Source organism: Martes martes (assembly GCF_963455335.1).
Source record: "Martes martes genome assembly, chromosome: 10".
In the NCBI taxonomy this organism is placed as follows: Eukaryota; Metazoa; Chordata; class Mammalia; order Carnivora; family Mustelidae; genus Martes; species Martes martes.
Window position 1 is genome coordinate 30,025,882 of NC_137898.1, and position 18,398 is coordinate 30,044,279.

General features: G+C 36.9%; 1 protein-coding gene across 1 annotated transcript in view; it reads left to right on the top strand.

Annotated features, from left to right (window-relative positions):
• FBXO3 (F-box protein 3) overlaps positions 1–17,019 on the top strand; it is a 32,040-nt gene extending 15,021 nt beyond the window's left edge. The window contains exons 4-11 of the mRNA XM_080816112.1: positions 10–124; positions 2,223–2,427; positions 3,576–3,621; positions 7,069–7,153; positions 8,015–8,137; positions 9,503–9,618; positions 10,525–10,715; positions 15,822–17,019. Of these exons, the coding sequence (XP_080672238.1) occupies positions 10–124; positions 2,223–2,427; positions 3,576–3,621; positions 7,069–7,153; positions 8,015–8,137; positions 9,503–9,618; positions 10,525–10,715; positions 15,822–15,998 (1,058 nt within the window). The 3' untranslated portion in view covers positions 15,999–17,019. The remainder of the gene's footprint in view (positions 1–9; positions 125–2,222; positions 2,428–3,575; positions 3,622–7,068; positions 7,154–8,014; positions 8,138–9,502; positions 9,619–10,524; positions 10,716–15,821) is intronic.
• Positions 17,020–18,398: the final 1,379 nt, after the last annotated feature.

Here is an 18,398-nt window from a genome sequence, read left to right on the forward strand (position 1 = left end):
CCTTTGCAGAGGGCGCTCGAGAGGAAGACCTAGATGCTGTGGAAGCGCAGATTGGTTGCAAGCTTCCTGATGATTATCGATGTTCATATCGTATCCACAATGGGCAGAAGTTGGTGGTTCCTGGGTAAGAATGTTTGCCATTTGGGTTATTGGTAACACGTCATTTCCCAGAATAAAAATTTAAAAATACAGTTTGTAGTTATCTTAACAGATTAAAGGAGTACAGGAGTATAGGAATTCCCTCTTCTTCCTTGTAAGCATCCAAAAGACAGAATCTGTTGCTTGAATTTGATTTTCCCCAAATAAGTATCTCATAAAAACACGTTTCTGCCAATGCGTCCTTATACTTAAGATGAAGTCTGGTTGGGGTTGGGGTTGGGGTGGGTGCTGTGGTAGGGGTGGGTGCTGTGGTACATAGGGTGGATGTGTGTGCAAGTTTATTTTCACTAAAACTCTTCAGAACCCTTGAGGTCTTTATCCTATTATAGGCCACGTAAATTGTTTTGGAGAGCCTGATGTAAATTCTGTATACCATACATATAAAAAGCAATAATTTATTCAGAGCTGTATACACTAAAGAACATAGAGTTTTGTCCTATTCAGGCAAATAGTAATTGTAATTGAGTGGTCTATTTTTAAGAGGAAGTATTCATTGTGGAACCTTTTGGTAAAAGTAGACATGCAGTAGCTGTCAGATTTATTCACAGTGTTAAAAGCTATATACTTTGGGCCTACTCCTTTTGTTCTTTTATGAAATCGAGCTATTTCAGAGACGTTGCACTTAGCAAATGTTCATAAGAGAACTTAGGGAGAACTTTGTGTTGTTCTTAATGGAACATGGCGTCTCTTTGTTGTGAGGAATCAAATGAGGCCCTGTTTACCACTTTAGATCAGGGTTGAGGGAATACAGGGTGATCATACTGAGATTTTAAGGTTGTATGCGGAAATCAAATATTGGGCAGTTTGGACTAAATAAGCTAAAATTACTTGCTGTTTTTTTCTAGTCTTTTTTTCCTATTCAACTGAAACTTGACAAAAAATTGAAAAATTGTCATACTTCAAGAGCAAATAACTTTATTAAAACTTTATTAAAATAGATAGAATAGATAAAATAGAATAATAGATAATAGAATAATAGATAGAATAATAACAGAATAATAGAACTTTATTAAAATAGTTGCCCGGAATTGACACGACAAACAGGTCATAATTTCTTTTTCTTTTTTTTTTTTAATTTTTTTAAAAAATATTTTATTTATTCATTTGACAGAGAGAGAAGACTGCAAGAGAGGGAACACAGGCAGGGAGAGTGGGAGAGGGAGAAGCAGGCTTCCCGCCAAGCAGGGAACCCGATGTGGGGCCTTGATCCCAAGACTCTGAGAGCATGACCTGAGCCGAAGGCAGAGGCTTAACAACTGAGCCACCCAGGTGTTCCCAGGTCATAATTTCTACACAGGGATCTATGTCTGCCCACGGTCCAAACTGTGAGACTTTAGAATAGGACTCCTGTCATCAAGGATTTCTTCCATCAACGACCAGTACCTCTGTTCTCATGTATATACAGTGAGATCAATTTAGACCCCATGCATTCCAAGTTTATGGAAATCTGGGCAAGGTTTAGATTTATTTACATTGATATTGTCTGGGAGGGCAGGGTAAGCTGAAAGTTGTATCAAGATAAAGGTATCAGAGTTTTACCCCTTTAAACTTTAAAATAGTCACACATGCATATATAGCAAAACACTAGCAAATCAGTATATCACGGCAAGATAGTCTTGAAAGCAATAAAACTATTTTTCTTTTAAAAAGGCTTTTTAGGGGCGCCTGGGTGGCTCAGTGGGTTAAAGCCGCTGCCTTCGGCTCAGGTCATGATCCCGGCGTCCTGGGATCGAGCCCCACATCGGGCTCTCTGCTCAGCAGGGAGTCTGCTTCCTCCCTTCTCTCTCTGCCTGCCTCTCTGCCTACTTGTGATCTGTCTGTCAAATAAATAAATAAAATCTTTAAAAAGGCTTTTTAGGCATTTTAGACATTCAGGCTTTTAATTTAAATCAGAATCTTTCCACTCAAGAGTTTGAATGTAAAAAAAATTGTAATGTTTTTGGTGATTGACATGTTAATCAGTTCTTACAGAGCTGTCTAGGAAATTATCATTCCTCAAAAACGATGAAGCACAGCTGTTTGTTTGGCACTGGAATTGATTAAATTTTTGTCTGTGCTCTCAGGTTGTTGGGAAGTATGGCGCTGTCCAACCACTATCGTTCGGAGGATTTGTTAGATGTCGATACAGCTGCCGGAGGCTTCCAGCAGAGACAGGGACTGAAGTACTGTCTCCCGTTAACTTTTTGCATACATACTGGTCTGAGTCAGTACATAGCAGTGGAAGCTGCAGAGGGCCGAAACAAAAATGAAGTTTTCTACCAGTGTCCAGTAAGTAGAAGTATGTTTAAATGCGGCTGTCAGAGGTGTTCTGATGAGTGTATATATGTGTGCAGTAGGAGTTTTCAGGACTGTAGAATGGGTATAGAGCATTCTACAATTTGATTATAGACCCATCTTATTAAAGGGCTAATATTCGGCCATAATATTCTGACATTAAAGAATGCCAAAGGAAAATCTTACCCATGGACAAACAACAAACCATTACACACACAGAGGTATGACAGCGATATGTGTTAAGGCAGTTTAAGTTTTAGAAAAAGTAATGGGATTTGCTGAAGTAATTATGATACACATTTCTGACTGAATTTCTAACAAAAAATTTAGCTTTTGAACGTCATTTCACTCAAGTTCTGAGTGTAATAGAAACTTTTTAAACTCTTCATTAGATAGTTGAGTTGTGGAAAAGTATGGATCCTTTTTTTAGGAGGCTTTTGTTACAATTTAAATACGATCACAGAAAATGTATTTCGTTTCCTTCTTATTTTTTCGATTCTTTGTAATTTCTCAGTTGTAGATCTTCTGGCTTCATTTTTCCCAAAATGTGAACTTTTAACTTAAAAGAGGAATTTGAAATTGAAAGTCAATTGAAAGATACCTGATACATGGGACTCCATGTAACATTGAAAATACTTAAAGAGCTTTCATAGTTTTATTTTTTTTCCTAAGTGTTTTCATGTATTTTATCTCATTTTTTACTTGATACCTCTGTAAGGTTGTAGATGATGGGTTGGTCCCTCCATTTACTGAGAGAAGTGACCAACCTAGAATTGTTCAGTTCTCTTGACTCTGAGTCTAAAGTCCTTTCTTAATAGGCTATATATCTTCTTACCATAACTTCCTAACTTAAAGGATAATTTTTTTTAGTTTGCTCTAACAGTAATGGCAGTACACAAGCGTTTTAACTGTTAATGAGAAGTGCCTGGCACTCTTCTAAAGACTTTCTAGAAAAGACCTAAATATAGAAATCATAAGAGCAAGGACTGAAAAGTATGAGTAATGAATGTCCAAGTGTTGTTTAGAGCACTTGTTATTTTTGTCTATTCTGCCTTGTCTCCAGGGAAAGATGCAGATAATGAACAATGAGAAAGTAAGTAAAATGTCTTTTTCTCTATTATGATATTCTTTTTCTCACCTAGGACCAAATGGCTCGGAATCCGGCTGCTATTGACATGTTTATCATAGGTAGGAGAAAAAACAGTCTTCCTTTTCCTTTCTTCTTCCTGGTCAAAAAAATTAAATAGGTAAAAACTTTGCAGTTACTTGATCAGCTGGCAATTTAAACTTGTCCTTCTTAAAGCTTGCTGGTTTATAAAGTACCGTATCTAGGCTCTGATTCAAATCGCCCTTGTACTTTGTGGAAATTTGTTTTCTACCTGGAAAAAACCCATGCCCTATATAATCGCGTGCTCTTAGGACTCTGCTGTAGAACAGGGAAATGAATGGAATTACTGTGAGTATGTATATAGTTACCTTACACATGCATGAATTTTCCATCCATCATGTTAATAGCTAATTGGAGACAGATAGATTAAAACAACTTTATATCTATAAAGTTTGTGGTGCCGATTATGGGAAAATACTGATAAATCACACTAGAGATCTTAGAACAGCAATCTTCAGAGACCAGTAAAACTGGGCTCCGTGAGCTCTTTGACACAACTCTTTTTTCTTGACCTTCAGAGGTATTTCTCATAAGAGTTTGAGAACAGTCCAGATTGTATGCAGTTGCAGCTTACCCAGGGAGCTGTTCCTGAACCTTCTGCTGTTCATCCAGTGCTGTTTTGCTTAGGTTTTGCTCAGGAGATGCTTCCTGACTATCCATTCTGTTTTCAAAGGCACACATTAAACATCCCTATATTCATAGCAAAGGGGCCTTGTAGGCTAGGTGTTTGCACTTAATTACATCTCCTTTTTTTTTTTTTTTTTTAAAGATTTTATTTATTTGACAGATCACAAGTAGGCAGAGAGGCAGGCAGAGAGAAAGAGGGAAGCAGGCTCTCTGCTGACCAGAAAGCTCTATGCAGGCTGGATTTTAGGACCCTGAGATCATGACCTGAGCTGAAGCAGAGGCTTAACCCACTGAACCACCCAGGCGCCCCTAATTATATCTCCTAATTGGAACCTTGAACAGAATATTAGTCTCCATTTTTTCCATATTGTGACACATTCCAGGTTTACAGTATATTTCACAATATCAGGAAATTCTCCCTACGTAGAAAGTTATAGAAAGCTGTTTTTTTTTTGTTTTTTTGTTTTTTTAAGATTTTGTTTATTTATTTGAGAGAGAGGGAGAGAGAGCATGAGAGGGTCAGAGAGAGAAGCAGACTCCCTATTGAGCAGGGAGCCTGATGAGGAACTTGATCCTGGGATTCCAGGATCATGACATGAGGCCAAGGCAGTTGCTTAACCAACTGAGCCACCCAGGTGCCCTATAGAAAGCTGTTTAACTTAGCCACTAGCTTTTAGCTCCCCCTGATTTGTGTTGGTGTATGGTTTCCAAGTTAAGTGCCCCCTTGGGCTTCTGCCCCTGCTCACTGCCCTCCTTGGCATCTTTGCATTGAGTATACCTTCAGAGACGATCACCATGGCTCTAGAACAGTGGTGCTACTAATGTACAAACTAAAGGCTGCCTCAGCTCTTAGGTAAGTGCCAGCTAAGCTCTGGGAGTTTCTCACTCTTGGTTTGGTGCTGGTGTGAGATGGTATGAAAGTCCCACCACTACAGCAGAGTTCTAAGATCTAATGACTACTGTTCTGGTAGCTGGGATTTCTCCTGGAATAAGAAAGCAAAGCAGAAGATTTGAGATGCACTGAGGGAGGAGAGATGAGGTGGGATATTAGTGCTGGGAGGAGAGACAAGAAAGCTTAAAGCTTCCTTTAAGCTGCCTTGATAAAATCCCAGTGCTACCGAAGACACACCAAGATATAGGCTTACTTTAAAAGGTAAACTACCTTGAAATGTGTAAATTACATCTTGATTCAGCAAAGTTTGACACTCTTGGAATTTCTGGTAAAACCCAAGATGGAATCTCCTGGTGTTCAGTGAATTATTAGTAGATATTTGAAAAAACTAGAATCTGTGTTCAGGTAAGTTGAGTTGTAAAGACTGCATAGAAAAGACTGTCCTCATTCTAAAGAACACACTTGGATGTGTATTATTATAAATTAAGGTACCTTAAAATACACCACGCCAATTTCATTTTTATGTAAACCATGAAAAATTTGTGGGTTTTTTGTTTGTTTGTTTGTTTGTTTTAAAGATTTTATTTATTTATTTGACAGACAAAGATCACAAGTAGGCAGAGAGGAAGGCAGAGAGAGAGGAGGAAGCAGGCTCCCTGTTGAGCAGAGAGCCCGATGCGGGACTCGATCCCAGGACCCTGGGATCATGACCTGAGCCGAAAGCAGAGGCTTTAACCCACTGAGCCACCCAGGTTCCCTGTTTTTTTTTTTTACTGTAACATTTTCTCCCATGAAATAGACAAAGTGGTGTTTTCAACTTTACAGGGAGATCACTAGTTCTAAAAACAAAACTGTAGCTTCTATGAATTTTAATGACCTTATTCATGTGCCTCCTTAGTATCTTTTTCAGAGTGGATAGATGGTAGGTGATCATTTGAATAGAACATTCAATAATGAAAGGGTTAGAATTGGCCATTCATTAGTAGATGTCGAGAAAAGAGCCAGCTATTGCAGTTCACCTCCTCTCAGCTGATGCCTTTAAAATTTTAAAGCTATAAACCCTTAAACTGTATCTTCTATTATTCCCTAAATAGAATAGTAAGTAAATACTGTAAATTTAGCTCCAGTGTTCAGCTCCATGGCAGAGTGTGAGAACTGTGTTAATAGAAACAAGATTACAGAAAAATTCACTGAAAAAACATTGATTCAGGGACTGATAGTGCTGGGCACTGAGTTGTATTAACAATAGAAGTGGGGGTCTGAGAAAGTTACATTATATTACCTAGAAGGGGCAAACATAATTCACATAAATACTTGTCATTGATCCACTCACTAGAGCACGGACGGATGTGTGGTCAGGTCTGGACTGGACTTTGAGCTGGTCACTGAGAATATGGAGGACCACTGTGCATTTGAATCTGTAGTGGTGCAACTAGACTACTTTGGGATTGGTCTGATACACAGAACTGTACAGTGCCGTACCCTTGTTAGATGCCCGGACTGAGCCTGGCTTTTGCCAGAATTTTGTGCATGGGTCAGGATGTACCTGGGCCAAGGGTATATACCTTGATCATCTGAGGATGGTGTTCTTATTTTTCCTGTAGTTTCTTCCTAGACATAGCTGTATCTGTATCTCCTTTGTTCCATATGCTCTAGAAACTATAGACAGAAGAAGGCTTTTCATTCTTGTACCAGCACAAAATAAATTTTAAAAATCTATTATTTAATTTTCAGTGTAAAAAGTAGCTTGAAGGTAGATGGAGGGTTCCCTAGCAAGGCAGTTGGGAGTGCGGTGGATAGAACTGAGAACAGAAATTGGCCGTAGAATTTTAAGTGTTTCTACTTTTGATCTTGTATCTTAAGCATAGAGGAATTGTCATTGTTTCCTTTATAGATTTTATAAAAATTATTGTCCTTTTCTTCCTCCCCACCCCTTCCTGGTTTATAGGTGCTACTTTTACTGACTGGTTTACTTCTTATGTCAACAATGTTGTATCCGGTGGCTTCCCAATCATCAGAGACCAAATTTTCAGGTATTTCCCTCAGGACTTTTTGAATTAAAATGATTGTAAGTCAGAAAATACCATTAGTTACACGTCTTGAGATGAGGTTTCAAAGAAGGTAAATAACAGAACCTCTTATTATCTTAAGTGCCACTGTGTTATTCCCACTTCAAAGCCACATTCAAATACTTGAATAGCCAATATTTTTCTTATCTCGAAGGATCCAGAGGAAAAACTGATTTTGATTTTGAAGTTATGGCTTTATGTTATAGTTTCTTTTTATACATAGTTTCTTTTTGGGGGGGGGGTGGAAACAGGCTATTTGCCAGTTAATGGATTTATCCTGAATAGCAAGTCAGTAACCGTTAACTCGGGGCAAATATTATTTATCATCTATAAATGAAATATCCAGGTATTATAGATAGTACTACAGGTAATATTGGTTCACAGTAGCCTGATTGGCAGAAATGATAGATTAATTATAAATTAGAGGTCTCCAGAATAACATACCAGCACATCTTATTGTCAGAGCCACCGTTGATAGGGTTTTCAGATATCCCAAAAGTTTCCTGGCTCTGAAAACTGACTTAAGCTCTTTTTAGTTTCCAGTGTAATTGCTGAATCATTATTCAAACCACTGATTACTGAGCCTTGATGCTATCGTTACTGATCTGAAATCTTCAAGGTTTTCTTGTTAGCTTGTAATTTATAATTTTCTTCTAAGCTTCACAGGACTTTACCTTTAAGTTCCCATTTAACTTTCCAAATATGTTTTAAATTTTTGATCGTAGGGTAAAATATAAGCTATTTGGCGTTGTATCTTGAAATCTTTTATCCTATGGACTTGAAGTTAGTTGATTAAAAAATGTTTAATGTTTTAAAATTATCTAGGTATGTTCATGATCCAGAGTGCGTGGCAACAACTGGGGACATAACCGTTTCAGTTTCTACATCGTTTCTGCCAGAACTCAGCTCTGTCCACCCACCCCACTACTTCTTCACATACCGAATCAGGTGAGAGACAAAAATGAGGTGCAGCCTGTGGATATGCTCTCATTGTCCCCTTTGACCTGGTCCATCAGACACATTTTGAAAGACAGCCTTTTGCTGAGGTGTGGAGGGAGGTGGATAACAAACTTTTTATAACCTAGTATAATAATATATCATTTTATAAAGTATAATTTTATAATCTAGTGTAATCCAGTACCTTGCGTTTACAGAAACCTCCAAGTTACTTAAGTTATTTCATGCAAAAGTATTGTGTTTAAAGAATTGTGCCAGGTACTGTGCCCGTGAGGTAGACACTAAGTTATAATCTTCACAAAAGCTCACTATGAGAGTTGCATTTAGAAGCTATCAAATCGCTTCTTGGCCTTTTGGCTAAGATCAAGTGGAGAAGCTGTCAAATTGTTCAAGATAAAGCTGTGCATTTTGAATTTCACTGAGGCTGCCTATATTGATTAAAACTCTAATAAATATTTATCAGGTGCTGCCTGTATATCAGCCATGGTGTTAAGCATTGGATTTGGCTAAATAAAAAACAAACACTAAATTCACTTTAATTAGATGTACTTTGTGCTGTGACATAAAGATAACTCACTGCTTTAAAATATTAAGGATACTCTGTTTTTAGATGTATTTTTATATAACTTATGATATATTACAGATATTTTAAAAATACATGTACATGCATATATACATACTGGAATTATTTTTGCTCTATATACTAACCGGGGAGCATCCTAGGATTTTGGTATTATATGCAGCCTTTGATAGGTTCAGTTACACATGTACAGATGCTTGTTATTGTAATTGTTTAACTCAGATCCTGTCTAAGATTGAAACATGCTTAGAATAGTAACACTGACCCTTGCTTATAGGGTACTCCAAATGAAGATAAGAGACAGCAGATTCCTAGAGAAGGGGGGGAAACAGTAGTACTGGGAAAGAGTCAAAATGTAATCCTAGTAACTGTTTGGTGACATTTTCCTTTGAGCTTTCTAGAAGTAAAGGAAAAAAGGAAAATGTCTTCAGTCTCATTTTTTAATAACAAGTTTTTAAAGAAAATCAGAATTTTTTATTGCACTTTATTCTGGGAAGTATTTTGTACATTGATCTTTACTTGAAAAGCAAAAAATTATCATTACCAGTGTGTTCGTAAATTTTTATTTTCCCCATTGTTGATTCTCAGAGCAAGTCAAGTGTGCAAATTGAGTAAAGGCATTTCTGTGGGAGAGTCAAGCTAATCAGGCCCCTATCTTTGAGAACTTACAGAGATAGATGGTTAACACAAACTTTAGTCTAAATATTACACCTCTTAAGCAAGAGAAACCAAATCAGGCCAGATTTATGTCTCTACCACCCCATTCCCTTTGCCAGGATTGAAATGTCAAAGGATGCACTTCCTGAGAAGGCGTGTCAGTTGGACAGTCGCTACTGGAGAATAACAAATGCTAAAGGTGATGTAGAAGAAGTTCAAGGACCTGGAGTAGTTGGTATGTATGTAACTCAGGATTTGCTTTACAGATCATTTGCCTATAAGACATTTTGGAGAGCATATATGTGATATACAGCTTGGAAAAGGCACGATGTAGTTAGTGGATAAGACTGTATTTTTTTTTAAATATCTATTTATTTATGAGAGAGAGACACACACACAGAATGAGTCGGGGGAAGGGCAGAAGGCAAGGGAGAGAAAGAATCTCAAGCAGACTCACCCCTAAGCCTGGAGCCCAACATGGGCTCAATTTCACCACCCATGAGATCATGACCTGAGCCAAAATCACGAGTTGGACGCTTAACTGACTGAACCACACAGGTGCTCCAAGACTGTTTCAGTTAATAGCTGTGTTTACAGTGTGAAAGATATTATAGATTCTGGGCTTCTTGTAACTCCCATTCTTTGCTTCATAAATATAATGTGTAAAGATCATTATTCTATTAGTTTACTACCTTAAACATGAACTTCTCTAAAATTATAGCAAACGAGTATTCAGGGGTTGATTTTCCATTCTGTGGATCACTTGAGTTCCTTGTTTCTTAAGTTTGTCTTCCTTTTTAAACTGGATAATTATTCACTATCATGTTCTTTAGAGTTACCAGGAATAATAGGGCAGAAAGAGAAAATAAATTTCTTATTGATCATCTTTTTGAAATTTGGGGGAAATGTTAAAACCAGTAGCACAGATTCTTATTTGTGGATTTCAATCATCATTAGCTCTGATTGTCATTGACCGTCAGCTTTTTAAAAGATTTTTATTATTGGGGCACTTTAGATCTTTTTTCCTAATTGTGCATTTACTTTAACACAGTTTACATAATCTCATAGAAGACATATCTTATTTGCTGTAATAAAGCACTGAATTTTATACTTTGGTTTCTTATTACTATTTTCTCTGCAGGTGAATTTCCAATCATCAGCCCAGGTCGGGTATATGAATATACAAGTTGTACCACATTTTCTACAACATCAGGATATATGGAAGGATATTATACCTTCCATTTTCTTTACTTTAAAGACAAGATCTTTAATGTTGCTATTCCCCGATTCCATATGGCTTGTCCAACATTCAGGGTGTCTATAGCCCGATTGGTGAGTTAAACTTTCCTCTGGGACTGATTTCCATGACTTTGTAGAATTAACTCCACAGAAGGATTTTGTTGATTAGCCAGACAAATGGTGTATAAATGGTGTTCCGGAGAACCCTAGAGATTCGGAGGAAATATTGTGGGGGGCCATGTGAATATGTGGGGGTGGTGAATAATAAGTAAGCTAGACTCCGTACACTTCAGTCAGAGTAACTCTACTCTGCTTAGCTGTTTTTTGTTTGTTTTTTTGTTTTTAATGTCATTTTTCTTCTGAGCAGTTTTAGATTCACAGATAATTGAGCAGAAGGTACAGAAATTTTCCAAATACCCCCCACCCCCATGCACGCACAGACGTCCTCAACATCAGTCTCCCACCAGAGTGGTATTTTTGTTAAACCTACATTGGAACATCATAATCCCCCCAAATCCATAGTCTACATTAGGGTTCACTCTTGGTGTTGTACGTTTTTTGGGTTTGGACAAGCATATAATGACATGTATCCGCCATCATAGTATCATGTAGAGAGGTTCCTGGTTTTAAAGGTTCAGCCTCTTTTCTACCATTTCCAAAAAAACTTCTGTGGCGTAATGAGAAACACCACACTAGACCAGTTAGAATAAGCTTTATTTAATTTCATTAAGATTAATTTCATTAAGATTAGAAGAGCAATTTCTTGCAGTGTTTTTGCTAAAAATACCAATTTTGTAAAATAATACAATTATCGTAGAGAGAGACTACTAAAAGTGCAGGTCTACCTGTTAAATCCTCTGTAGTCCTCTCTCTTTGGGATCATTTCCTAAGTCAACTCCGTATAATTTTTAAATCTCACTTTTAGGACTACTTATTGATAATGGCAGTACCCCAATCTTATGGATTATAAAACGAATGAAGAGAATCATGAGGCCCCAGCTATACAATAGGAATAAAATATGACTTGTATAGCCAGAATATGACAGAGTGGTAGGTGTTGAATGTTCAGAAAGGGCCCTCTGGCTACTGGGAAGATGGACATAGGATTAGTCTGACCCAGAGCTGATACATTCCCAACCCCAGTTTGGAAAGAGAAGGATGATATGAGACTTTAGGCCATAATGCTTGCATATCTGGTGAAAAGGATCTACCCTCTGGGTTTGAAAGTGAAGTTTAGCTTCCCTCCCAGTGCAGGAATGCTTTCTACTGTATATTTCTAGTACTAGGAATTTATTACTTCTTGTAGCAGTCTCTTGTTTTTGACTAGTCCAGTTTCTGTCTGAGATTGGTATCATCCATGAATGTTGGATACAGCTCATTAGTGAAGCCATCTAGGGCTAGAGTTCTCTGTGGGAAAGTTTGAAATAGGAGTTTAATTTCTTTCAGATATTTCCTACTTCTTATTTCACTTTTGGTCATTTGTGTCTTTCAAAGAATTTGTCCATTTGTCTAAATGTTGAATTATTGGCATAAAATTATAATAGTCCCTTGATATCCTTTTAATGGCTGCAAGAACTATAGTCATATATCCTTTTTTGCTCCTAATAATGGTAATTTATATCTTCTGTTGATGAGTTTACCTAAGGGGTTATCTCTTTTGTTAGTCATTTGAAAGAACAACTTTGGGTTTCACTGGTTTTCTCTATTGTTTGCTCATTTTCTATTTCATGGATTTCTGCAGTTTTCTTTATTCCTCTCCTCCTACTTACTTTGGGATTTATTTGCTTTTTTACCAGCTTCTTCGGGTAGAAGTTTAGATTATTGATTTTAGGCCTTTCTTTTCTCTAAAGCACTGTTTTGGCTGTGTTTCATAAATTTTGATGTGTTTTCATTAACATTTAATTCAAGATATTCCAGGATTTCCCTTGTAATTTAATTTTGATCTGTAACTATTCTAGAAATGTGTTAAATTTTCAAACATTTGGAGGTTTTCCAGTTAACTTTTGTTTACTGATTTCTAATTTTATTATGGTTAGAGAACTCACTATGTGTAATTTCAATCCTTTTAAAGGTTTTATGTCCCAGCATTATGGTCTATCTTGGTAACTAATTCCTTGTATTTGAAAAGAATGTATATTCTGCTAATTGTGGGAATATTAGCCTATAAATGAAAGTTCAAATTAGTTGACTGTTTCTCAAGTCTTCTATATATTAATTGATTTTTTTTTGATCCTTGTTCTCTGAAAAATGATTGTTGAAATCTCCAGCCATAATTACAATTTTGTCTATTTCTCTTTTTAATTTTATCAGCTATGCTTCATGTGTTTTGAAACTCTATAATCACATGCAAATATGCTTAGAATAATTATGTCTTTTTAATGAAGTTCTTTCTTTTATTATTATGAAATCTCTCTTTGATAATATTTCTTGTCCTAAAATTGCTAATATTCCTGACCTAAAGTGTAAAGAATGTTGAGGTTTGTTTGGGCTGGCAGTTAAGTTACTATGGGGTCAGCTTGATCCTGTTGAGAATTGTTTCTAATGTTTGTTAGGATAGGTATAAAGTAGTCTTTAATATAGGACAGCAGTTCTCAAACTTTTCGGTCTCATGGCTCCCTTAAGCTTTTAAAAGTTATTGAGGACTCCAAAGAACTCTTGTTGATGTGGGTTATATCAATATTTATCATATTAGAAATTAAAACTGAGAAATTTTATAGTATTTACTTACTCTTTTTTTAAAGTTTACAATTTTTAAATTTATAATTTTAAATTATAATAATAAACTCATTACATGTTCAACCCTCTTAACTATGTTCTTACTTATTTGGAGTTTTAACTTTCTCCCAACCACAAATAAGCATATAAAATCTTGACCTGCCTTATGGAAAATGTTTCTATCAAGCATGAGATACCAATACAAAGAAATGAGAATTCTGGACTTACTTCTAATCAACATGAAAGAGGCAGTGGGGATTGTATTTGTATGGTGTTGTATTTGTATTGTAACTTTCCTGTTGAAATATTAGTTTTCTTGATATGGAAACTGAATTGTTCTCCTTTTTTGTACCCTAACCGTATGATAATTATTGTACTTGATACTTCCTTTTGCTTTATATTTTGAATGTCACTGCAAAATACACTTTTGGTTGGTCTTTAGCCTTTTCTTGCTCTAGGTGGTTTGTTGTTTGCTTTTGGACACTTTAGAGGTTCCTGCTGCTTATTTATTTCCGTTCTTATCTGTGTGTGCCTCTTTCCATCTGCTGCTTCTATATGTACACTTTTATCTGAGATCATCAGCAGTCTCCCTCTTCAGCCACACTGACTTCTTTAACTTCTTTTTTCTGTTTTCTTCTTCAATAAGATGACTAATGATCATACTACCTGAATTTAATGTTTTAGGATTTCCTAAGCCTCCCCCCTTGCCGCTTTTGAACCTTCTACTGAATTTTAAAGTCTTCATTCCCTAGATTTAAAAAAAAATCCAACAATAAAAAGAATGGAATATCATGTCATATTTATGTATATTTTCTCTGTTGTTAATGTTGTTGTTATTAGTGTTACAATAAATCCTAAGTGACAATCCTTTGACAACTCCTAAAGAACAATTTTTTTCTCCCACATTAATTAATTTGCTTGCTCAGCAAATATTTATTGAGTCCCAACGAGGTGCTGGGGAAGACGCAGTGAACAATACAGCCAGAGTCTGCCTTCGGGGATGTACTATACAACACGCTGACTCTAGTGAATAAATACTGCATTGCATATTTGAAAGTTACTAAGAGAATAAATCTTAAAAATTCTCATCACAAAAACACATTCTGTAACTATGTACGGTGATGGATGTTAACTGGACTTACTGTGGTGATCATTTTGTAATATATATGAATATCAAATCATTATGCTGTACACCTGGAACGAATGAATGTAATGTTGTATGTCAATTATACCTCAATAAAAAAAAAAAGAAGAAAGTTGAGGAAATTAACAAAAACAAAAAATCTCTGCCTTGAAATTTACATTCTAGTTAGAAGAGACAAGGGTAGCAAATATCCGGCTATACCAAGTGGTAATAAGTGCTCTGGAGAAAAATCAGAGTAAAGGATATATAAGGAGTGTCCTGTTGGGTTCTAATAGAAAGATCTGTCAAGAAAGGCCTCGGCAACATTTGAGTTGAGACTTGAAAGAAGTAGAGGGAGCCAGGGGGATATATGTGGCAGAAGGATGTTCCAGGTGAAAGAACAGCAAGTGCAAAGGCCCTGAAACACTGATGTTACATCAATATACTAATGCTTGGCGTGTGCGAGGAACTGCAAGGAGGCCAGTGTAGCTGGAGTGCAGAGGCTAGGGGAGAGAGTGGTTAGAGATGAGATCAGAGGGGTAGTGAGTGCTGGATATGTGATGCCATAAAGGCCTCGGGAAAAGAACTGCTGACAACACATCCCATGTTTCCCAATAGTTCCCACATACCAGCTAGGTGCTCCTTGCTGTTCAGAACTCTCTCTAATATAGCAACTCCTCTCAATTAAGTCTTCAAATGTATGAGAGAGGAAAATTGACAGCAGAGTAAGTCAAGACTTCATTAGAGACAATGCTTAAGCGGAAGTGAAGTTTCCATGAGATGTTCAGATACTGCATGTTCAGCCTCATTGTTGCCTGCCCTATTCTGAGAGCCTTGAGCAAGTTAATTTCAAAGTGCCCCTGGTGGTTGAATTGAAATAACGTGTCTTCATAGTAGGAGTTCAACAGAAGTCTATTAGACTTCTGACAATACATAAAAGTTACCAGTAGAGGTCATACCTTACTAATATTTTTTAGTCCTCTTTTTGTCAGCATTTAGATTAATAAAGAATTGTTACTTAATACACTAAAATAAATCCAGTAAAGTTTTATCTCGGATTGTTGGAAGTGGTCTGTTGGCTGCCTTGTACAAATTATCAACTGGCATGTAAAATAGAAGTACTGTATTAATGAAATAGATTTACCATTAAAACCACATCGAGCCTTTTAAAACATGTGCTCTATGGATGTACATTCTAGAATCTTGCATCAGCGTGTTCATTTATGAAAATACACGGTTCAACTCTCAAAATTCTATTTGGCGTGTCCTGTTGTTTAGGTTCTAGATAAATGAGAATTTGCATAAAATAAGTATAAAAAACTGATGGAAGTTCTTATCAAAAGATTGTTTTCTCTTTCAAGGAGATGGGTCCTGATGAGTATGAAGAGATGGAAGAGGAGGAAGAGGAGGAGGAGGAAGACGAGGACGACGACGACTCGGCAGACATGGACGAGTCTGACGAAGAGGATGAGGAAGAGAGGCGGAGGAGAGTCTTTGACGTGCCCATTCGCAGACGCCGCTGCTCTCGCCTTTTTTAGGGAGGCCGTCCTGATGGAAGTGCTGGCATGAATCCAGTTGTTAAAGAGATTTCCCAATAATGTAAATAATTAAATTGTTCTCCACGTATAGCAGGAAAACTAGCATGAGATCTTGTACCAGGCCCTGGGTTCTATGAGACACCACGTTAGGAATTGGATTGTTTTGGTTTGCTTTGTGTTTTGAGGTAGAGGAGAAAATGGAAATCTTTGTTTCTTTCTCTCTCTTGTAGCAGTCAGAGGGAGAATACTTCTCTAGCTAAAGAACAGACATTTCTTAGTTTCACAATATTTTATACTTCTACAAATACGGAGATGGGAGGGAATTGTTTTGAGTAAGGATTGAAAACGGTAGCAGAAATACCTACACAAGGTGAGAGAGAAACTATGAATGATTCTGTGAAAAGACTTCTTGCCGTTGTGACTTATTTAGAAATGAACGGAATTTGTAATTAGGCTAATCCATTTAGTGATTCCTATATATTTTGTACTCACAGGGAACTAACTAAATAGCTTGAATGCTAGTTGTTTTGTCCTTTCTTAGACAATCTGTCCTTGAATTTGAAATTTTCATCACTACAACCTTGAACTTAAAGTCTTCATCACTATGATCTTGGCCTTGCATTTAGTCTTCAACTCTGCCAACCTTGAATTTAATTTAAAATCTTCAACATGACAACCTTGAATTTAATTTAAAGTCTTTAACGCTATGACCTTTATCATACTGTTCACAGATGCATCATTTTTGAAATGTAGTGTGTAAAAGTATTGTGTTGTTTATTAACAAGAGTCTTCACAATGTCTCATGTAGTCTGAATTTGTAAATACTGCTTCCTGTTTTGTTTTCCCTTTATACACTTGACTGTCTAACTTTGTGATAAGTGACATGAATTTCATGTTAAGATTAAGTATGTTTTCCTGAAACATGGATTTTTTTGTAATTATATAATTGAGAGTTTGGAATGAAATCCTCCAAGTGGCAAAAACTCACATTTTAAAAACGAATTTTGGTTCTGATCCTGTATCTTGTGTAATTGCCTATTTTCCATAAACTAATACCTAATCAGCCTTTGCTGTCAGGATGGAAAATGAAATCTAAATTAATTGTCCTGTTGCCAGAGGGCCATCCAGAGTATTTCCTGGCTTTGATTATATCCTATTATATGCTCTACCTTCCATTTTCCCCGAGAGTACTTCTTTTTTTCTCTTAAGATCTTATTTATTTATTTAGGCTCCCTGCTCAGCAGGGAGCCCAGCACAGGGTTCCATCCCAGGACCCTGGAATCATGACCTGGGCCCAAGGAGACACCCAACCAACTGAGCCACCCAGGAGCCCCAAGAATGTTTCTTTTGTAGGGAAAACTGTTGGAAGACAGAAGTGTATATAGGATTAAGCAGCTGCCCCCAGGCACCATGAAGACCCTTTCCTATTGGCACATGTCAGAATGTTCTGAAATGGAGTAAGTAGTTTTTCTGCGTTTTAAAATTTTATCATCAGGCTACTAAATCCATCTATTATGCTTATCTCTACTTAAAAAAAAAAAAAACCTACTGATTTTTTAAAAAATAAACTTTCCCAATAAAAGAATAATTTAAAACTAGTTAAAATTGAAAGTTAAAGCTATTCCCAGGATTCCTTGCCATTTTTGCTTCTTTATCTTTTCTGGTTGATCTCTCCTCTCAGTTCCCAGAGTACTCATGATTCCCCAGATCTCCCCTGCAACCTCATTCAATTCTTGTTCTTAGAATACTTCAGGCTTATATATCCTCTCATCTAAATTCACATTGTCTTAGTATGTTGAGTGAATGACCTGTCCTTCATACCAAGGTGTGATTGATTAGTTGATAACACGCTCAAGTGTTATTTCATCAGCAAGAATGTGTTTTCACACATAGAAGGGCTCTAACAGTTGGCCAGTCTACTCTTTTGTAGAGCAAAGGCCATTTCTGGTTCTGAGGTGAGACCACAACCCATCTTTGACTCTGTCTAAAGCTTGATGTATCAATTAGGATGAGACCAATACCTAAACAGCAGCAAATAGCTAAGGGTTATTTTTCTCTGTGAAAAGCCAGAGGTAGGTAGTTGAGGACTGATAAAGTGGCCCAGTGGTGTCTTCATTCCAGATTCCTTCCAGATTTCTGTTCTGCCATCCCTAGCACAGGGCTTTAATCATAGAAGTTTACCTCGTGGTTGTAATATGGTAGCTACAGTCATATTCTATTCCAGAAATGGATGAGGAAGAGTAATGAGAAAAGGGACAAATTAAATGGAAAGTAAAATCAAACATAGGGCTGGAGGGGTAAACCAACCAGGTCTCCAGCAGTTAGGAGGAGGATAGAGAAGCCGGAGAGGGGGGGTGTATTTAACACCGGGAGCATAAAGACCTGCTGGGAAGAACTTGG